General features: G+C 44.6%; 1 protein-coding gene across 1 annotated transcript in view; it reads left to right on the plus strand.

Annotated features, from left to right (window-relative positions):
- Nucleotides 1-23445, plus strand: part of KIAA1549L (KIAA1549 like) — a gene marked incomplete at its 5' end in the record, with an annotated part of 207429 nt that overhangs the window by 103265 nt on the left and 80719 nt on the right. Inside the window, 7 exons of the mRNA XM_038764237.1 lie at nt 794-1132; nt 3726-4355; nt 5744-5856; nt 11010-11229; nt 12654-12787; nt 18352-18514; nt 19828-19887. Coding sequence (XP_038620165.1) covers nt 794-1132; nt 3726-4355; nt 5744-5856; nt 11010-11229; nt 12654-12787; nt 18352-18514; nt 19828-19887 — 1659 coding nt within the window. The remainder of the gene's footprint in view (nt 1-793; nt 1133-3725; nt 4356-5743; nt 5857-11009; nt 11230-12653; nt 12788-18351; nt 18515-19827; nt 19888-23445) is intronic.

Genomic DNA, 23445 nt, shown 5'->3' on the forward strand with positions numbered 1-23445 from the left:
GCATCAAACACTGTTCTAAGTGATGTGATCTATAGAATATTATCAGATTGGACACAGTCCACATTCCACATGGAGCTCACAGTCTAAGAGGGAGAACAGATATTTAATTCCCAATTTATGGATGAGGAAACTGAGGCACAGAGAAATTAAGCGACTTTGCCAAGGTCACAGAGCAGGTAATTGGTAGAACCTGGATTAGAACCCAGGTTCTCTGACCCCCAGACCAGAGCTTTTTCTCCTAGGTCATGCTGCTTCTCTACCACTGGGTCCCTCCACTTTCTTCTGCAATTCTGAATCATTTCAGTAGCATCCCCAGGCCTAGTTGCAGCTCATTTTGGCGCAGGAAATTTGCCTACCAATTCTGTTGTATTGTAATTATAATAATAATTATGGCATTTGTTAAACATTTACTAAGCGCCAAGCACCGTTCTAAGCGCTGGGGTAGATACAAGGTAATCCGGTTGGACACATTCCCTGTCCCACATGGAGCTCACAGTCTTAATCTCCATTTTACAGATGAGGTAACTGAGACCCAGAGAAGGAAAGTGAGCTGCCCAAGGTCGCACAGCAGGCAAGTGGTGGAGCCGGAATTAGAACCCATGACCTTCTGACTCACAGGCCCGTGCTTTATCCACCAAGCCATGCTCTTAGTACAGTGCTCTGCCCACAGTAAGCACTCAAAAAACACCACTGATTGATTACCAAGTAGTGCTTAACAAACACCACAATTATTTTATTCCCTAAGAATTCTAAACGGCTATATTGAAAGGCATGTATATTCATTGTTTTCCAGATACACACCATCGACCGATTAACGTCACCCCACTTGCGGTGTCATTTCCCCACCCAAGCTCTTCACTGGTGCCGCCGACATGGCCTTCCTTGGAAATGAAGTCTTCCTCATTTACGGGCCATTCGAAGGGCCCGAGAGGACCGGTGCCTGAAAATGCCAACTTGCTCCGGATAATACAAGCATCACTGGCTAGCACCCATCCCCGAGGCAGGGCACGTCCCCGTTTCCCCCACGCCTTCTACCAAGGTAGTGGAAACAACGCACCCCAGGAGTCTTTCAAGAGTTCCACTGAGTCCCTGCAGCAGCCAAGACCAGAGGATGAAGCCACTGATGTTTCAGGTTTGCTTCAAATCAGCATGCTGCCTTCGTTGTCCACCATATCATCCGTGATATATTTGCGTGCTATTGTCCCATCTCAGCTAACGCCATTAGAGACCCCCTCCACTCCAGAGGAACACACACTGGAATTGGACACTCTTGCAACCCTTCTGCCACCCTCATTCTCTTCATTGGTTCCCAAATCACCTCATGCTTTTATTCTTCCTAAGCTTTCTGAGCTAACAAGTGAAATACCTTTGTTCCCAGAATCAGCTGCATCCGAGTCTGACCATAGTGAAAGCACAGCTAAACCCCCAGATACCATTTCTTCCCTGATCGTCAGCAAACTGAGTTCAAATTCTCTGCGAAAGCATCAGGATTCCATAGGTGAAACCCATCTGGATTTTTCTGGCTCCACAATAATGAAGCATTCTAGAATAGTCTCAGGTGAGACCCCCTATTCAGGAAATCCATCTACACCTTTATTTGTGGTGTCACATCTGCCTTCCTTTCCAGTGGCATCTGGAAGCCAGCTTTGGCTACCAGATGATTCACCCTTGAGTATGGAGTTCACAGATGTGTCTTCCCAACCGCGATTGCCTCAATTATCGAGACCAGCCAACCAAACCTACACTGGACCCTCATGGCTGCTCTTTGAAAATACTTCAGAGATACCTGGGGATAATTCTTCAGTTGGCCAGGCCAAAGGCTTAGGGCCAGCTTCAGTGGAAATGACTGGCAGTAAGGATTTCCCAGACTACTTTACCCACCCAGAGCAAGCGTCCACAACATCTACGAATTCCAAGGGACCCACCCACTCATCCGAAAATACAACTTCCTCCCTATTACCAGCTATTTCTTCTTTCCCAGGTGTGGCTCCAGATGCACCTTCCTCACCAATAATCAAACATGTGCCTGAGCTTCTGGCCACACCTCCCCAGTCACTAGATAACACACCATCCTTCCTCCCTGTGCCAACCAGCCTGACTTTCAAAGAGGTCGGCAATACAATGGTTCCTCCGAGTGAAGCAATGAACTGGGTGTCCATGAGGCCAGAACAATCCTCTCCTCACAGCTTTACAACTCTGGAATTTCCTTCTTGGAAAGAAGGCAGCTCAGCTGCTGCATTGACTGAAAGCGGAGAAGTGAAGGTAGAGATAGGACACCCTACCACCCCGTTCATAGAGGCTACAAGGCTGTCCTTTCTAAAGAAATCCACTTCTGCTTCAACCACCGATCGCATCGCAGCGTCTACTATTATAACACCAAGGACACGTCTTCCACTTTCTGAATCATCTTCTTTCCCTTCCTCTCCCAAGGTTAGAGACCCTTCTAAAGTATCATTTCCCATCATTTCAGATCTTGTGTCCGGGAATAATGCGGTTGTTACAAAGACTCCTGAAGACGCACCTTCACCTTCCAAATGCATGCTTGGTTTTCTTTCTTCTGCCGATGATCATAATTCTCCCCCCAGGGGAATGATCGAAGACCCGGCTGGTCTCCCAGTTTTCCGAGATTCTCTTTTTGTCGACAAGGGGTCTTACACCACCAGATTGGCTACATCTGGTGTGCTCCAGAAAACACATTATACTATAAATGAACATAAAAAACACACTACCAATTCAGATGCACATTTTTCTGCTACTACTGCTCCTCAAAATGGTTCGGCATCAGCTGCCAAAGTAACAAATTATAGGGATTTCAAAGAAACGGATGTGCTTTCATCTTTGGCTGAAGTGCTTAGTATTCAGGATTCATCTCCTCGTGCTGGCATAAAAATGTCCTCATCTCAGTCAAATGTGGATATGGATGTGATTGGCAACAGAACGGAATTTTGGCCGGGAAAAAAACAAAACTTCACTATAGCCTTTGAAGCTTCGACTAGACTGTACACACCCACGATGGAAGATTTGACGACTGGCACTAAGAATTCTATCTCAAAGCCTCATTCGCAATTTTCCGTGGACTCAACACATCCTTCTTTACTCTCCCATCCAAGCACAATATCCCGTGCCAGCTTCCTAGAAAAGTTTGAAGATGGAACCGAGAGGAGAACCCAATTTGCCCAGGATCTCTCTACTTCACTTGGAATGAATGTTTCCTTAGCATTTCAGACTACCCTGAAGTCTCAAACTGCTCCCACTGAAAATCTTCCTTCACTACTCGATGCTTTCCCAGAGAACCCACCTAGCCAGTCAGATACTTCAAAAGGTCCTGACAATTTGACTGTCACATCTCCTAATTCAAATAGCTTGGTTTCTGGTACCCTGCCAAAAGGTATGACCCTTTCCTCAGCCAAATCATCTTCAAGTCCAACAAGAGCGCTTAATTTTATTCTGTGAATGGAACCATTATGATAAACAGCCAAGTCAACCAGAATTGGAGAGTTCTTATTTCAGAACGATGGTGTGGAATGTATCCTAGTCATATTATACAAAGGGTATTCTTATTAGAGTTATTATACCTGCACTTAACATTTCTTCTAAAATTCCCCCAGGCAAAGTTTAATCCTAACACACAAATCCCTCAGAGCCAAAAATCCATAATTCACCACCAATACAAGTAAACTCCTTTCTGTGGCTAAGAGTAAGCTTTCCCTCTTTTCTCATTACAGTGTTCTCTTCGGCATCTCCTGGATCGGAGCCACCAGTAGGATCCACAGCATCCGTCCTGACATTAGGAAGATCCACTGCTATGCCATCTGTCCCGTCTGCAGCTTTAGTATCAAAGGATGTTGAAAATAACCCTTCTGCTCTCATGTCAATATTGCCTAAGAGCCCACTGACTCCCGTCCTAGCTAAAAACGACACTCCCGACTTCATGATCGGTTCTCAAATTCCATTACCTACCCCATATTCAAAAGTCCCACGTCCGGCCTTCCGTTTCACACCCCCTCATGCATCTGTAATAGAGACACGCACTGCGGCGGCACAGCGAAACACTCAAGAGGACACCGTCCCAACTTCCACACCGGTGTCCACCACCCATCATCCCAGAAACTCACACGACATGCTCATCGATGCCCAGAATCTCGCCAATGCAGTAACATCCACCCCACATCCCCTGACGATCACAATGGCCCTCACCTCCATTATAGGGTCAGCGAGGGCCACTAGGTTCCCTCCTACATTGGCAGGAGACACATCTGCTGTTCTGACATCTGCTTCCTCCAAGGTGAGCCCACCTGGAAGAGTGGTTTCCGGCTTGGAATGTCAGATGTCCACAAAGCTCATGGTGAAAACGGGTAAGAAGCCCATTGATTCTGGGCTCATTCTAGGAAACAATTGTGGCATTCTGATTCTGTGGGGGAGTGGAGCCTTTCTGCGCCATGGCCTGTTGGGAAATCAAGGGCACTCCCAGGGAATGTGGATCCAGATGACAGGCAATTAGCAGCCCTGATAGTTGTGCAAAGGTAGCGATAATAGTAGTAGTTGTAGTAGCAGCATTTATTGAGCACCCCTTTGACATGGGGGCACTATCAATCAATTGTATTTATTGAGCATTTACTGTGTGCAGAACACTGTACTAAGCACTTAGGAGAGTACAACACAACAGAGTTGGTAGACATGTTCCATGTTCATAAGTACCTGAGAGTCTAGAGTCTAACTTGTACTTCCCAAGCGCTTCGTACATTGCTCTGCACACAGTAAGCGCTCAATAAATACGATTGAATGAATGAATAAAGCAGGTAATGTCGGAAGTATAGAATAAAGAAGTGACACATTCCCTGTACTCAAGGTATAAGCTCACTGTGGGCAGGGAACATGTCTACCAATTCCGTTATATTGTACGCTCCCAAGCACTTCAGCACAGTGCTCTCTACACAGTAAGCACTCAATAGATTCAATTGATTGATTGATTATATTCTAAGAGGGAAGACAAGAATAAAAACATTCAAAACTCCAGCAAAAGTCTTTGGCTCTCTTTCTACCCACCTACTATGTGGATTGAATGCAGCACATTCTGTAGATCCCAGGATAGAGATAGTGAATCTATTGTGAGGTAGGCACCGTAGACTATTAATAGTGCTGGAGCACTTTATTCGAAAACAGCTTTCAGCAAATTATTTTAAAGAGCAGCCAGAGCTGAAAGCTTTCCCCGCAAACAATGAATTAATTCAAATTATATCTTAGATGCATTCCAAAATGGGAGACTGTGAAACTAGATGGCAGTATAAAGTGCCGTGTAGTTTTTCTGCCTAGAAATTGTGGTCTCTGGCTCTATTTTCATGGAAAAGAACTTCTTAAAAGCAGACATTAGTGAACCAGGCAGCTCACACAAACCCTGAAAGGCAAGAATGATGCAACAAGGATATGAAATGGGGAGTCATGGTAGCAATCTGGTTTTGACCCATTATTTCTATAATTCTGCTCTCTAGTTTTTACTGAAGTGCAGACAGATTCTCCTTTATTAAAGCATACCAGACAGGGATTTGGAATTGTTCCTGTATGATAATCATCTGCAACACATTAGATGGGTCCTTCCCTTGCTGGAGAGCATGGATGGGAGGGTGAGATGGGGAGAGGAGAGAAAGAAAGAGAAACAGCTCGCGAGAGAGAAGCTAAATTCAGTTATTAAAAAGCAGCTTCCTGCTGCCCTGCATTTATGCCTGCCTGTCTTTTTGCTCCATAGTTCTATCCCTGACTCAAAGGAGGGTGCAGATTGATTCCTTCAAACAAAACGTAGCCAAGGGACTCTCACAGGCATTGCAGCATGCTTTCCACCAGAGTGATGTCAGTGCTCACGTAAGCCACTTTGCTTTGATTTTCATGACCCTAAATGAATCCCTCCACCCCTTCTTCTCCTTTCAAACTGGAAATCTGTTTGACATTTGTAACACCCCCAGACTAGGTGAATGGGATCACTTTCACAAACATCTCTGTCTTGTTTCTTGTGCCCTCACCCTGATATTTCTCTCCCTGCTTCTCTTCCTGGCTGTTTAGAGGCATTTAAAAGACAAGGAGTCAGTTTAGGAGGCTAAAATTTTGGATAGCTGACATCTGGCTACATCGTTAACCTTACAAGTTCATTAAATCCTCGGGGTATTTTGCTGCTTTGGGAAACAGTTCAGTGTTGTTAGCATACTGTTCACCAAGACAACCCCATGGCCACCCCCTCCAGTTTACATTCTCCAGAAAATGCTTAGTGATTTATGTTGGGAAATTAAAAATTCATTTAAGCTCATGAATTGAGCTGGTCTTCGGTGAAATTACCAGCCATAGAGAAGGAAGTAAACATCTTTTCCTGAGCACTTCAATGACAAGTACTGTTTAACTACTGCTGAGTGATTTTGATCACACATCTAAGTGAGAGCAGACTGGTTTACAGCTTTTCAGGTTTCTGATTCGATTTCAGGTCTTTCAGCAGTATTTCTCAGTCCTTCAGAGAATTCAAAGGTATTCCGTATTGCAAGTTCCCATTGACAATAAAGAATCCCAAAGGACATCATTACTTTTAGACTGTGAGCCCAATGGGGGACAGGGCCGGTGTCCAACCTGATTAACTGAGAAGCGTTGTGGCCTAGTAGATAGAGCATGGCCTGGGAGTCAGAAGGACCTGTGTTCTAATCCTGACTCTGCCACTTCTCTGCTGTTTGACCTCGGGCAAATCACTTACCCTCTCTGTGCCTCTCTGACCTTATTTGTATAATAAGGTTAAGACTGTGAGCTTCCTATGGGACATGGACTGTGTCCAACCTGATAAGCTTAAATCATCAGCAATGGTATTTATTGAGTATTTGTATGTACTCAGTAGTACTCATAGCACTGCACTAAGCATTTGGGAATTGTATTTACTCCAACACTTAGTACAGTGTCTGGCACATAACATAAACCATAAAAAAACCAACTTCCAACTACCCCAGCTCTTAGGACACTGCTTGCCACATAGTAAGTGCTTAGCCAATATTATAATAAAAATACTAAATATACATATATAATAGCTCCTGTGTCACTTTGCTTTCAAATATTGGTTTTTGGGGAGAAAGTGAGTTTTCCACCATTCTCGTAGCCATATGGGGCTCTGTTTATGGATATGCTGTTTGTCAAATAGACACCACAGTTGTTATGGCAGTTGTTTTTAGTAGAGATGTCCCTCTTCTTTCTCCTTTCCCTCAGTAATTCTCCTTTTTTAAAAAATGGTATTTGTGAAGAGTTTAGTATGTGCCAGGAACTGTCCTAAGTGCTGGGGTAGATACAAGCCAATCAAGTTGGACACTGTCCATGTCCCATATGGAGCTCACAGTCTTTTGCCCCCATTTCACCGATGAGGTAACTGAGGCATAGAGAAATGAAGTGACTTGCCCAAGGTCACATGTAAGACAAGTGGCAGAGCAGCTGGGACTAGAACCCAGGTTTCTCTGACTCCCAGGCCCAAGTTCAATATACTGGGTTGCTCTCCTTCTCTATTTTGCCACACTACTTGTCTAAGAAGTGAGTTCCCTGTCGACCTCTTCCCAATCCATCCTTGGCTTTCTTCCCTCTGGCAGTGTCTGTTCTGAAACCCGACTTGGCCATGAACGGAAAGCCCTTCATTCTTCCTTGGACTGTTGGTCATGTCTGACACCTCACATCAATCCTCTGATTATTGAGGGCATGGCCCAGATCTCTGAGGGCCAAGAGACAGTGAGAACCCGATTTCAGCCTCTTGCTTACCTAGGCCCTTCACAATAACAGCAACAAATAATACTGGGTCTTGTAGAGTGGCTCCTCTAATTGTCCTCCCCAGACTGGTTGGTGTGAGGTGAGGCCCACAAAGGAACCTGGAATCTGGGCTCTGTGATTCAGGATTCAGAATATTTAACCTGCATATTGAGTGGGGGATGACATTCAAGCCTGTGGCCTATTCCTAGCCACAGAGAGAGCCTCGGTGTCTGGCTCTGAGAAGGGGAGACACTGAGAAATAGCTCTTTGCCTACTGGATATAATCACTTTCCACAGCCCATTTTATATCTGAAGGTATTCTGTTCCAGGATTGCCATATATCAAGTTTCCCAGTGTGGGATGAAAGAGATTCTTTTGGAATTTAGGGAGTGCTGAGTGGAAAGTATCCCCCTGAGCAGGGACACTAGTGGCTCTCAGTGACTCTCCTCCCCAACCCTGTCTGCTGCCTCCACCTCTCTCTTATTTTTCATGAGGCTGTTCTGGATGAGGCTCTTGTGGAAATCTGAGAGCACATCCAGCTCTTTCTGCAACCATGAATTGCACAAGGGAACTGAAGTGGCAGGCTCAGAAGGAATTTCAGGGGCAGGCAGGCCCTGCTGCTAGTGTGAAGGGCAAGTTTTGGCCCACCTACCATGGCCCAGTGAAACCAGCCTTATGGGAAGGCCATGGGACTGGGAGCCAGGAGACACAGCTTTCACTTTCACCTCTGTCACTGATCTATTGTGTCATCTTGGAGGAGACACTGAACCACTTTGCACCTCAGTTTGCTCACCTGTAAAATGGGGATAAGATACCTGCTCTCCCTTCCTTTTAGTTTGTGAGCTCTTTCTAGGACAGGGACTTCGTTTGATCTTGTATCATATCTATCCTAGTGCTTAGCACAATGCTTAGCACATAGTAGGTGCTTCATTAATACTATAGTTAACTAACCTCCACCTCAGCAGTAAAATGAGGGCCGTGTTTTTTTTTTTTTAAATGGTATTTGTTGATCCCTTACTATGTGCCAGACACTGTAGAGAAACAGCATGGCTTAGTGGAATCAGAGGTCATGGGTTCTAATCCCAACTCTGCCACTTGTCAGCTATGTGACTCTGGGGAAGTCACTTCACTTCTCTGTGCCTCAGTTTCCTCATCTGTAAAATGGAGATTAAGACTGTGAGCCCCACGTGGGACAATCTGATAACCTTGTATCTATCCCAGTGCTTAGAACAGGGCTTGGCTCATAATAAGTGCTTAACAAATACCATCATCGTCATCACCATCATCACTGTTCTAAGTGCTGGGGTAAATACAAGATAATTGGGTTGGACACAGTTCCTACCCCACACAGGACTCATAGTCTTAATCCCCATTTTACAGATGAGGTAACTGAGGCACAGATAAGTTAAGTGACTTTCCAAGGTCACATAGCAGATAAGTGGTGGAGCCAGGATTAAAATCAAGGTCCTTCAGACTCCAGGCCCATGCTCTATCCACTAAACCACTTAACCAGACCTGCCAGAATATTCTGTTTGCAGACTGAGGAAAATTATCTCACTGTAGGTTGCCCTGCCTACCTCAAGAGTGTTTATTCCCCAGGCAGGGTTTGGAGGGAGGCTTTGGTTTGGTCATTGGCTTTCCTTTGCTTTTGCTCTTGTCTGGTGGTTGAACGGAGAGGGACCAAGCTTTCTTGATAATAATAATAATAATAATTTTGGTGTTTGTTAAGCACTTACTACGTGCCAAGCACTATGCTAAGTGCTGTGGTAAATACAATCAGATTAGACACAGCCCCTCTTCCATATAGAGTTTACAGTCTAAGGAGATGGGAGAGCAGGTATTTAATACTTATTTTATACGAGGAAATTGAATCCTAGAGAGGTTAAATGTCTGTTGAAGCTTACATAGCAGGCAAGAGAAGCAGTGTGGCGCAGTGGAAAGAGCTCGGGCTTTGGAGTCAGAGGTCATGGGTTCAAATCCCGGCTCCACCAATTGTCAGCTGTGTGACTTTGGGCAAGTCACTTCACTTCTCTGGGCTTCAGTTACCGCATCTGTAAAATGGGGATTAAAACTGTGAGCCCCACCATGGGACAACCTGATCACCTTGTAACCTCCCCAGCACTTAGTACAGTGCTTTGCACATAGTAAGCACTTAATAAATGCCATCATTATTATTATTGTTATTATTAAGTGGCGGAGCTGGTACTAGAACCCAGGACTTCTGATTCCCAGTCTTGTGCTTTTCCCTCAAGGCAGCACTGCTTCCCTAAAGCCACTCTGCTTTACACTCAATTAGGGTAGCAATCACCTGGGTCAAGAAATTTACTTTTTGGTCTAAGGTCTCAGGTCATGCATTCTTTCATCTAATCGTATTTATTGAGCGCTTACTGTGTACAGAGCACTGTACTAAGTGCTTGGGAAGTACAAGTTGGCAACATATAGAGGCGGTCCCTACCCAACAATGGGCTTACAGTCTAGAAGGAGAACAAGCACTAGAAGGGGAACAGTTGAACAAGCACTCTCCATAATTCATACCAGTTCCCAACATTGGGAATTCCAAGTGGGAAATAGCATAGCTTAGTGCATAGGGCCCAGGGCCCGGGAGTCAGGAGGACCTGAGTTCTAATCCTGCTCTGCCACTTGCCTGCCACATGGCCTTGGGCAAGTCACTTAACTTCTCTGTGCCTCAGTTACCTCGTCTGTAAAACAGGAACTAGTACTTTGAGTTCTATGGATACACACACCAGAACAAGTACAGTAGAGCGAAGATAGGAAGTTCTGGAGAAAATACATCCATAGAGCCGCTATGGATCGCATACTACTTAAAAGCATTTGATAATGGTGACTGTGAGCCCTATGTGGGACATGGACTGTGTTCAACCTGATTAGCTTGTCTCTTCCCCAGTGCTTTGTATGGTGTCTGGCACATAGTTAGGGCTTAACAAATACCCTGAAAAAAAAGAAAGAAACAATCTCAGGTGTGAGTTAAGGAGAAAGTGGACCCAGAGTCCAAGTTCTGGGAACCTTCTGTCCTTGGATGCGAACCAAAGGAAGTGTCAACCTTTCTGTCCCCAAATCCTATCAGAGAGGTGCCAGCCTGCCCTCACCACTGATTATGGTGTCCCTGGAGTGTCTGATTCCTGCCCTCCTTGTGTTCTGCCCTGAGGGAAATCAAGTGTTTCCCGACTTCCAGAGAGCAGCCACAGCCCTGGTGTGAAATGGGGTTGAAAAGGAACTCTGTGTGCTTTGGGTTTTAGGTGGAAATTCTGGAACTAGCTCACAACGTGACGGTGGGCTACTACGTGACTAAGGGGAAGCTGATCTACACACCAGCTGCTGTGGTTGACAGCCTCCTCGCTTACGGTGTCAGAAATGCCACGGCAGACCTGAAGCGGCATGCCCCAAACCTCCACTCCGTGCCAGTGCTGGCCTTACCTTGGAGCCCCCAGCCCGCCTGCCATTTCCAACTGAAAACAGGCAAGTGGCCCCAAGTCTCAGGAACAGGTATTCATTCCCTTCCTCAATGGGGAGAGAGGGATCCAGAGAGAAACAAGGGTTTCTTAAACATCCAGATATATCCTTCCTCCCTAAAGAGAATCCAGATGTATCTCTACTTTCTAAAGATAATCCAGATGTATCCCTCCACCCTGAAGAGATGGCCCCCAGACCCCATTATCCAGGTCCCACTTGTCAGAGACTGTCCTCTGTGAGATAACCTAAATTTTTTCCTCCTCCTAGCTTCCAAAAGGGCTCCTTTCCTCAGGCCCTTTCTCCAGTTGTATCAGAGGTAATGTAGGTCACCAGAAGATTTCAATCTCTATATGATTATAAAGACAAGGGAGGTATCCGAATCATTCAGGTGCCAATACGGCATCTCTTGAGTTTTGGAAATAAAATGGAGACACTTTTTCGGACAGTCTTCTCCTCTCTCAGCATTAAAGAGTGGGCTTACAGGAGTGGGACTTTCATGTGGATCAATATTCAGCTGGATGAGGCCCTTTGGAGGCTGTAGGGGTCCTGAGAAGAAGCGTTTGGTGCTGGACGCCCAATTAAAATTGAGGAATGGAAAACTGGAGTAAGGTCTGTGTGGTGAAGGGGGGACTGGCGGGCTGGGAAGAGGAGAACGGTGTGGAGTGGACAGAAAGGAGGATGGGGATCTCATTTTCCAAGAACTATGTCAAGATTCCTTGTTTTAAAAGATGGGGTTCAGATTTTGACTACCCCGTGAGTCTGTTTCTGGCATTTACTAACCCAAGCTTTACTTCTGAATCAATTCTGCCTTAGAATTGGCTGGGCATCTGCGATTTAAATGCAAATAAGCATTTTGGAATTTGAAGGTAACAATGAGCTTTAAACTGCATCTCATAATCTTCAATCTTCGAGTGGATTAAGATGGGCTTATATATGACAATATCACAAGAGCGTTTTGTCTGAGTCATGCAGAGGATTTTCATACTTTAATCATTCTAAATCATTTTAAATATCCATCTACAGAACTACAAGGAACTTTTACATAGTGTTATTATGAGCCTAACACCTTAATCAAAAGGTATGCTGTATTTTCTCATGATCTCTATTAAGCAGCATGGCTTAGTGGAAAGAGCAGGGGCCTGAGAGTCAGGGGACCTGGGTTCTAATTCTGGCTCTGTCAATTGCCTGCTGGGTGACCATGGGCAAGTCATTTAACTTCTCTGTGCCACAGTTACCTCAACTGTGAAATTAGGATTAAATCCTCCTCTCTCCAATTTAGACTGGTAAATCCCATTTGGGACAGGAGCTGTGTCCAACCTGATAATCTTGTATCTATTTCTACACAGTGCTTAACACACAGTAATCACTTAACAAATACCATTTGAAAATATATATTTTTAGTGAATATTCATTTATTATTTATATTCTAGTGCTTCAGTTTGTGAGTCAAACAGACAATATACAGTCCTGCAAGTTTGTTCAGACAATGGAGCAAAGGCTACAGAAAGCTTTTCAGGATGCAGAGAGAAAAGTCCTCAACACAGGTAGCAATTTGACAGTTCAGGTAAGAACTAGTTTAATTCTACTAATACAGAAACGGGATGTGAATTAATAAGAATGTTGGTAAGATGTTGCTTAGGGTGGCCTCCTTAAAAGACATTTAGAGATTCAGAATGGCCTACTGGATACAGCATAGGCCTGGGAGTTAAAAGGACCTGGGTTTTAATCCCAGCTCCATCACTTTTCTGCTGTGTGACTTTGGGCAAGTCATTTAGATTCCTTGTGCCTCAGTTATTTCATCTGTAAAATGGGGATTAAGATTGTGAGCCTTATATAGGACATGGACTGTGCCCAACCTAAGTGTGTATCTATCCCAGGACTTAATACAAGTGCCTAGCACATAGTCAGTGCTTAAAAATAAATACCATTAAAAAAATCGAGTGCAGTTCCTCTTACGTTGCTTCTCTAGACTGTAAGCATCTTACGGGCAGGAACTGTTGTTCTACCAACTCTGTTGTATTGTACGCTCCCAAACGTTTCGTACAGTATCTGCCCACAGTAATCACTCATAAATACCACTGATTGATTGATTCGTTGTTGTGTATTTAAAATTCACTGAGTAAAGAGTTGATCTTGACCTCCCCCTTCAGAAGAGAGTCTGGGTGCGGGGATTGTTCCGTGATATATGTTTTACTAGCTTTCCAAACACTTCATTCATTCAATTGTATTTATTTAGTGCCTACATTGTGCAAAGCACTATACTAAGTGCTTGGAAAGTACAATACAGAAATAAAGAGAGCCAATCACTGCCCACAATGGGCTTACCGTCTGGGGGGTAGGGGGAGGGAGACAGACATAAAAATAAGTAAACAGGCATCAATATAAATAGAATTATAGGTACACACACACACACGCACACACACACATAAGTGCTGTGGGGCGGGCTGGGGGAGGGACAAGCAAAGGGAGCAAGTCGAGGTGACGCGGAAGGGAGAGGGAGCTGAGGAGCAGAGCTGGGAGCTTAGTCTGGGAAGGCCTCTTGGAGAAGGCCTCTTCTCCTGCTCCCTTCTGCATCGCCTTGATTTGCTCCCTTTACTCATCATGGAGAAGTAGCATGGCTCAGTGGAAAGAGCACGGGCTTGGAAGTCAGAGGTCATGAGTTCAAATCCCGGCTCCGCTGACTGTCAGCTATGTGACTTTGGGCAAGTCACTTAGCTTCTCTGTGCCTTAGTTGCCTCATCTGTAAAATGGGGATTAAGACTGTGAGCCCCACATGGGACAACTTGATCACCTTGTATCCTCCCCACACTCCACTTAGAACAGTGCTTGCACACAGTAAGCGCTTAACAAATGCCATTATTATTATTATTATTATTATCTCCCTTCCCATCCCCACAGCACTTAAGTACCTATCTGTAACTTGTTTATTTATGGTAATGTCTGTCTCCCCCTCTAGACTGTAAGCTCACTGTGGGCAGGGAATGTGTCTGTTAAATTGTCATATTGTACTCTCCCAAGTGCTTAGTACAGTGCTCTGCACAGAGTAAGACTGACTGACTTTCCATACACCAGCACTGGGTCCCCACTCAGTTGGCTATATCAGTGAAATCCACCCTGGGGCACTGGGCGTCCCAGGACCAACTGCGGCTGCCTGATGTCACCTATTGGGAAGGTGGAAGCTGCCCCTTTTGGGAGAGGCACTGATTCATTCTTTGAGCCAGTTCAGGGACACTTAATTCATTTCCTCTTCCAAGGCAGTGCCTGGTTTTGGGGGCCAGTGGATGCACTTTCAGAAGGGGAGGAATTTCTTCTTTTCTTAGGACCAGAATTGGGCCCAGACCTTTGCCTTGGACAGGGAATGTGTCTGTTTATTGTTGCATTGTACTCTCCCAAGCACTTAGTACAGTGCTTTGCACGCAGTAAGCACTCAATAAATCCTATTGAAAAAATGAATGAATGACCAGAGAGTTCATTCCAATAGCAACAGACCCATACTGGTGATCCTCGCCCCAGCCTCAATGTTCTGGTCATTCACTGCACTGCCAGATTCTAATTTTTGAGTTCTGAATAAAATAATAACGATGGCATTTGTTAAGCGCTTACTATATGCAAAGCACTGTTCTAAGTGCTGGGGAGGTTAAAGGGTGATCAGGTTGTCCCACGGGGGCGCTCACAGTTTTAACCCCCATTTGACAGATGAGATAACTGAGGCACAGAGAAATTAAGTGACTTACCCAAAGTCACACAGCTGAATGAAAACCTTGCAGCTCAACTCAGCATTTTGGAAATTCATATTGAGTAGACATGATTTCCATCCCTTCTCCACCTCAAGTGCTGCCAAGAGGTAGAAAGAAGAGAAGTGAGCTTGAATGATCAGATTCCTTTTGCATATTCACCAAAAGTTTACGCAGATGTTACCGGCTGTGATTTGAGTTTGTTAAAGGAGGTCCTAGACTTTAAACAATTGTTTGTATTTATTGAGCACCCACAGTCTGCAGAGCACTGTATTGAGCTTGGAATGAATGGAGCCAGGTGGTGATTACAAGTCTGAAGATTTTTTAATGAACCTTGTTTCTCGTGTCTGAGGAAGTGTCAGGTTTTCCTAGTAGTTTGGCACCTCTTTGAGGATTGATCTTAGGACAAAGCATGCGTCCTGCTGGTCTCTCATTTCAGTACAAGGCATCTGGAACTGCAAAGTGAAACTGTTTAGCAGCTGCTGCCAACCTGTGCATTAGAAAATGTTGACTTGGAAGAGGGTGAAATTGAAGTACCCGACCTGTAAACAGGTTTGCCAGCTGACTGTGTGCCATTTCAAACAGATGAATCAACCAATCAATCAACGAATGACATTTATCCAGCACTTACGAGGAGCAGTGTTGCCTAGTGGATAGCACATGGGCTTAGGAGTCAGAAGGACCTAGGTTCTAGTCATAGTTCTGCCATTTGTCTGCTATGTGATCTTGGGCATGTCACTTTTCTTCTCTCTGCCTGTTACTTCATTTATAAAATGGTATTAAGACTGTGAGCCCCACATGGTACGTGGACTGTGTCCAACCCGATTAGCTTCTAACTACCCTAGCATTTAGAACAGTGCTTGGAACATAGTAAGCACTTAATAAATATCATTAAAAAAACTTGCGATGTGCAGAGCACTGCACTAAGCACTTGGGAGCGTACAATACAATAGAGCTGGCAGACATGTTCCCTGCTCACAAGGAGCTTAGAGCCTAGAGGGAGAGACAGACATTAATATAAATACATGAATTATGGTTATGTAAATAATTGCTGTGGGGCTGAGAGTGGGGTGAATAAAGGGCACAAATCCCAGACTGCAAATAAAGGGTGACGCAGAAGGGAGTGGCAGAAGAGGAAATGAGGGCTTAGGGAAGGCCTCTTGGAGGAGATGTAATTTTAATAAAATTTTGAAGGTAAGGAGGGTGGTGGTCTGTTGTATACAAAGAGGAAAGGTTCCAGGCCAGAGGAAGGATGTGGGAAAGGGGTCGTTGGCAATCCAGTTAGAGTCACGTTGTCTGGGACTTTTATAAAGAAGCATTTATGTTTCTGGCTGTAAGAGGAAATGCTAGTGCAAACCACACAACCAAGTGCCTCGATACAGTGTAGCTGCCTTTTTAGCTAATAAGGGGAAAGACAATCTTTAAGGAGTTATCTCCACTGCCATGCTCAGACCAACTTTCTCATGCCAGAAGTGGGTGATGGTAATCTGGGAGGAAGCAAGTCTTGTAATGAGGAATTGGAGGAACCTTGATGATGAGTCTGATGGTTGTGCTCCCTTCCCATTAGATGGCAGCTGGGGGATTCATTCAGTCATATTTACTAAGTGCTTACTGTGTGCAGAGCTCTGGGATATGTTTCGGGGTCCCTTCCTGTTCTGGCTGGGAGGGAACTAAGCGGTTTTGAGAGACCTAATTTCATGCAGCACGTACAGCCTTTACCAGCAGTCCTGCTAACAGAGATCTCTGGAGGCAGGGAATGTGTCTGTTTATTGTTGCATTATACTCTCCCAAGTACTTAATACAGTGCTCTGCACATAGTAAGCGCTCAATAAATACAATTGAATGAATGGCACATTCCCATTGTGGCTGCCTTCAGGAGCACTGTATTTGGTGGAAAGGAAGAAAGGAAGGGTGAGGAATTAGGAAGTGTGGAGTGCCCTTCTTATTATATTATTATATATGCTTATCATGTATGCTCTCCCTCTGCCCCCTCCTTTGGATGCCCATGTAAGCGTGGCTTAGTGGGAAGAGCACCAACCTGGGAGTCTTTTAGACTGTGAGCCCACTGTTGGGTAGGGACTGTCTCTATGTGTTGCCAATTTGTACTTCCCAAGCGCTTAGTACAGTGTTCTGCACATAGTAAGCGCTCAATAAATACGATTGATTGATTGATTGATTGAGTCAGAGGACCTGGATTCTAATTCTGGCTCTGTCACTTGCCTGCTGTGTGATCTAGGGCAAGTCATTTAACTTCTCAGGTCCCCACTTCCCTCATTTGTAAAATGGGGATTGAATATCTGCTCTTCCTCCTATTTAGATCGGAAATCCCATGTGGGACAGGGACTGTGTCTGAACTGATTATCTCGTATTTACCTCAACACTTAGTTCAGTGCTTGTCACATTGGAAAGCTATTAACTACCACACTTATGATTTAGAAAATTTAAGCACCCGTTGTTAAAATCTGCAAACTGTAAAGCTTCCGGAAGTCATTTGTTCAGAATGTGTACCTGATATTAATCGGTGGTATTTATTGAGAGCTTATTATGTGCCCTTGGGAGAGTACAGTGCAACAGAATTAGGAGACACATTCCCTGCCCATAATGAGTTTACAGTTCAGAGATTATAATACATGTCAGGAAATCTGGGATCTAATGTATGGAACAAAAGGACAGTTCAGGCTCAGATCCGCAGCTTGAGAAGAACTGAATAAGGGGAGAGGCTGTTTAGAACTGAAGGCGTTCTCTAAAAAAGAGCTAGAGAAAAAGAACTTAAAAAGAACTAAAAAAAAAATAAACCCACCAAAAAACTAAAATGAACTGCATTTTGGCGTCTGTCTTTCTTGCTAGATTGTTACTATCCTGGAGGGTGGGGATCATGTCCATTACCTGTTCAGTCCTCTCCCAAGCACTTAGTACAGTGCTCTGCACAAAATAAAAGTTCAATAAATACTATTGATTGGTTAACTAAAAAAGAGAGCCTGAGAAATCCAGATGCTAGTGGGAATCTCCTGAAGATGGCCCACTGACATCAGATACTTTGGCTAATTTGTCCATTTTATGCTTCTATTGCTTGGCACATAGTAAATCCCTAACGAATACCACAATTATTATCATTTCTATCGATACATTTTTTAGCCCACATATTAGTCAGTACCTGTTATTTCCCCTTAATAATGGATTAACCCATATAGGCTGGGAGAAGAGAGGTCATAATGTTGTTTGATGTTATTTTCACAGTCTAAACTGGGAAATTTGTGTTTCACCTGGTAATTGTCCAAACCAGTAGAATATCAAGTCGTAAGTTACCACATGACCTTGAGCTAACTTCACCCCATCGGCAGGCAGAGACACTAACCAGAATGTCTTGCTCCCTTCCGCTTCTGGGTCGATGTAGATTTTGAACACCTCCAGCGCCGCACAGACAGTCACCCTCTTCTACGTGGTGAAGAATCAGAGCTTGCCTCTCAATGGCACGGTTTCCAGCAGCCTCCTAAACCAGCTGTCCGCGGAGCTGGTGGGCTTCTACCTCACCTACCCTCCTCTGACCATTGCTGAGTGTAAGCTTCCTCATCCCTCCCCCGTGCCGCCCAATTCCGATTGATTTGCAGGAATTGAAGTCCGCTCCTGTTCCCATTCCCCCACAGGCCACATACCAACCTGTACCGTACCACCACATCATCATGTGGGAGGAAGCTCAGTACTTTTCTGTCTTCTGAGATCAATCGATTGAAAATGGATGGCAGCCTTAACTGGCAAGGCTTCTGCTCCTTAGAGACTAGGGCTAGAGGCGGTTTCTCCAGTTCTACCAGGGCTAAGCTCTCCAAGCGTTCAGGTTACAAGGTGTCTCTCCTATGTTCAAGTGATTTAGCCCATAGACAGGATTGCCCAATTTTCATTTTTATTACAAGTGTGAATTTGGGGCAGACCATTAAGGGCGAGGCAAAATGGGGATTAAGAAGAAATGAAGGTGGGGGGAGAGAGGACATACTTCCAAGCAGGAGTGTGTCTGCGTGGCCTGCCAGTGTAGGATGGGAGGAAAAGAATTCTGTGTATCCAGAAAAGCCACCCCGGCTTCCAGCATTGCCACGTATTACTTCCTTTCTTGGTCTTAATTCAAAATGGTAAAAATCTTGTGCTTGCAGTGGTCAGGATCTCCCTTTGATCTGCACAGTTGAGGACAGCATGGCCTAGTGGAAAGAGCATGAGCCTGGGAGTCAGAGGCCCTGGGTTCTAATCCCTGACACTTGCCTGCTGTGTGACCTTGGACAAGTCACTTCACTTTCCTGTGCCTCCATTTCCTCACCTGCAAAATGGAGATTCTCCCTCCTACTTAGACTTTGAGCCCCATGTGGGACCTGATTATCTTGCATATACCCCAGTGTTTAGTACAGTGTTTGGCACATAGAAAACACTGAAAAAATGCCACAATTATCATTATTATGGTTTTGCTCTTTGAATTAAGCACAACATACCCTGGAAACATGGACTTCCAGCCACCCTTGGCCACGCTTATAAACCAAACACGGAACAGAGTAGAGAGGTGGCAAGCCCACACGGGTCTTCCCTTGCCATGGTCTTGACAGTGAAGGCCTCTCGGGCCATGTTCAACTAAACGGAAGGAGTGTTGGACCCTCAAACCCTCCCCTCAAAAAAGTTGTCTGAAAGCCAATCCTTGTCTTTCTTATGTATTTCCAAGATTTTTTGAACAGCAAGGAATAGTCCAGGCCCATCAGATTGCATTAGAGGAATAAAAGAGAGCCAGATTTAATCGAGTCACCTTTTATTGCAGGTCTTTAGTGTATAAGGTCTGTAACTGAGGGCAGGGGAAATGTCAGCAAATACACTTATCCTCTCTGTTCTTTGTTTTCAGCTTTGGAATACCCAAACCTCGATGTGTCCGAGACAACTAGAGACTACTGGGTCATTACAGGTAATTTTGCTCTTGCTCCTCTTTTGACAGTGAGGATTTCCTCTGTGGGCCCTTCAGTAGCTTATCTAGTTGCCTTACTCAAAGCTGCCTTGTGCTGGTTTTCTGTTGTATCTAGATCTATAAGTTGCATAACTGCAGTGTAAAAAAAATCACAGTAAAATTGAGAATGTGAGAGAATCCAAATCCGTGCTTATTCAAGGTAACCTGTTTGAAAGTAGTCCCATTTAAAGCCATATCCCTTTTTAATAGAGGGACTGCCTCTAAATAAGCCCTTCTGGATGACGGACAGGGTTGACTATCAAGGATGAGATAGCACAAGTGGTACTGCACAAATCACTAGCATTCTAACAAATCCATGGTGCAGGTTCTCAATCCTGAAATCTTTGTCACTAAAGATTTCAATCCTCTAGACTGTAAGCTTGTTGTGGGCAGGAAATGTGTCTGTTCACTGTTGTACTCTTCTTAGTACAAGTGCTCTGCACACAGTAAGCACTCAATAAATACAATTGAAGGAAGTACGATTGAATGAATGAACTGGAACTCGACTGTCATTCATGATGAGAAAATCCATCATGAAATCTTCATCATCACCAGTGGCGGGAGCAAAATTCCTGTAGACCCACTTGCAAAAGTGTACCTTTCAAGGGTAAATCATTCTGTATTATACCTCCATGCTGATTTGGATGAAGAGGGAATAAGCATTTTTTAATGATTTTTTTAACCTATGTATCAAGCACTGTTCTAAGGGTGGGGTAGATACAAGTTAATCAGGTTGGACACAGACCCTGTCCCACTTGAGGCTCACAATCTAAATAGGAGGGGGAGCAGGTATTTAATCCCCATTTTGCAGATGAAGAAACTGAGGCACATAGAAGTTAAGTGATTTGCCCAAGGTCACACAGCAAGCAATTGGCAGAGCCAGGATTAGAACCCAGGTCTTTCTACTCCCGTGCCAATGCTTTTTCCATCAGGTCATGCTGTCTCCCTGTTTCTGTATTCTCCCAGTACTGGCCCAAATACTCTCCCTAGGGAGCTTGGTGGAGGCATCGGAGTTGGATGTAGAGGGGAAGAATAGGGCTATTGGAATAAGGGAAGACTGAAAAGAGAAGGGAGTTTCCTCACTAGGAATTTTCCAGCTGGACGCTGTGGGGCCCTAGGGAAATGAAACACAATCAAATGATGGTTCAGTGGTTCCAAAAGAAAATGCAGTTCCCAAGAGCTTCTGAGTAGCAGGAAGGGAAAGAGACAGCCTTAGGGATCAAAAGAGGAACGCCACTGGAGAAGGATGACAACAAGGGAGAGGATGAATCATGGGAGGAGGTCATGGATTCTAATCCCAGCTCTGCCACTTGTCTGCTGTGTGACCTTGGGCAAGTCACTTCACTTCTCTGGGCCTTAGCTATCTCATCTATAAAATGGGGATTGAAACTGTGAGTTCCACTGTGGGACAGGGACTGTTTCCAACCCGATTTGCTTGTATCCACCCCAGCGCTGAGTACAGTGCCTGGCACATAGTGTCTAACAAATACTGTAATTGAAAATTGAAGGCTGTGAATTGAACCTTCTAGCATTTGTTCAATAATATATTGATGATAATAATAGCAATTATTATTGTTATTATGGTGTATTAAGCGCTTACTATGTGCCGAGCACTGTACTCAGCCCTGATGTAGATAACCCTGTGAAACACAGATGCAGTGGGCAATGAAAAGATGCTTGTCCCCTTATCTATGGGTTCTCTGAGACCTGGCCTGGGCCTCTGGAGAACTTCTTTTTCTGTAAGACGAATCCCTCCCCATCTGGATAGGGACAGGGTCCTGCAAATGATTTAATCTGAGTATTCCACGTGGACTTGGGGCAGAAATTCCTTCAGAAAAGAGGCTCAGAATTCATTCCCTTCCCACGCTTGTTGTCCTCTGCATTCCACATGAGTGCTGTGAGCTTAGAGTGGGGGGTGGGAGAAGGAAGAAAGGGAGAGGGTGGAGGGGTGGGGTGTGTGTGTGTGCGTGGGGGGCGCCCCAGCCATGATCTAGAGTGCGTTCCCTCTGTGGACTTGCTTGGGTGTCTAACTTGAAACTGAGGGCACACAGCTCTTTGAACAGAGGAGGGAATCCAGAATGTTTCTTTCTAGAAGATGGAGAAGCATGGTGGATATGACCATATTGACAAAACCATTGTTTCCACCTGCACGGTTTCTGGAAGCTAGATTTCCCCCATTCATCACTGAGGAAATAGGCAATTCCTGTCCATCAGTTCTTGTCCATCATCTGTACTTTCCAGCAGATTTCAGTAAGCTAAAGGGAGATAGACTCTTATCACATGGATCCTTCCCAATGCACTATCTGCTGCAGAGACTCAATAAGAAGCAGCATGGCTCAGTGGAAAGAGCACAGGTTTGGGAGTCAGAGGTCATGGGTTCAAATTCCGGCTCTGCCACTTAGCTGTGTGAGTTTGAGCAAGTCACTTAACTTCTCTGTGCCTCAGTTCCCTCATCTGTAAAATGGGGATTAAGACTGTGAGCCCCACGTGGGACAACCTGATCACCGTTTATCCTCTCCAGTGCTTAGAACAGTGCTTTGCACATAGTAAGCGCTTAACAAATGCCGTCATTATTATATTATTATTATCCCCAATGTGTTCATTCATTCAATCGTATTTCTTGAGCTCTTACTGTGTGCAGAGCACTGTACTAAGTGCTTGAGCAGTCGGGTGGCAGTTTGGTTTTCTTGTCAGGCTGAGATGACCTTGTGTTCCAGGTTTTAATTCTGCCATCTTCATTTTAGCTGAGTTGGTAGCTTGTTTTCTGCATAACAACTTGGTCTTTTATGCTCAGCTCAGGGTGGCAATGCTAAGGATGAGCATGAAGAGGAGGATGAGCAATAATAATAATAATTTTTATTATTGTTTTATAGTTATTATTATTCTGCTATTTGTTAAGCACTTATTATGTATCAAGGACCATTCTAACCCTGGGGTAGATAGAAGTTAATCAGGTCAGACACAGTCCCTGCCCCACATGGGGCTCACAGACTAAACAGAGGGGAGAACAGGTATTGAATCCACATTTTACAGAGAAATTTACAGACACACAGAGAAATTAAGTGACATGCCCAGGGTCACACAGCAGGGGAGGACTAGAACCCAGGTCCTCTGTCTCCCAGGCCCCTGCTCTTTCCACTAGGCCACGCTACTCCTCAATTCTGAGCAGTTTCACAATTATTCCAACTTCTAATCCATCTAACTCTAGTGTAAGTCTTTACATATATATCCATAATTGATTCTAGTGACTGTCTCCCTCTCTCTAGACTGTAACCTCCTTGTGGGCAGGAACTGTGTCTTTGAACTCTGTTGTATTGTACTGCTCCAAGCACTTAGTACAGTGCTCTGCACAGAGTAAGCGCCTAAGAAATATGAGTGATTCATTAAGGATACCGCAAATGGCTACTCCCCTAAAGATTTATGGGATTTCTCTCCATTTCCAGTCTGACATTCAAGTGTGAACAGAGAATTCTCTAGTATTACCGAGGGTGAAACTGCTCAGAAAACCTGATGTCATAT

This window comes from Tachyglossus aculeatus, chromosome 22 (genome assembly GCF_015852505.1).
Source record: "Tachyglossus aculeatus isolate mTacAcu1 chromosome 22, mTacAcu1.pri, whole genome shotgun sequence".
In the NCBI taxonomy this organism is placed as follows: domain Eukaryota; kingdom Metazoa; phylum Chordata; class Mammalia; order Monotremata; family Tachyglossidae; genus Tachyglossus; species Tachyglossus aculeatus.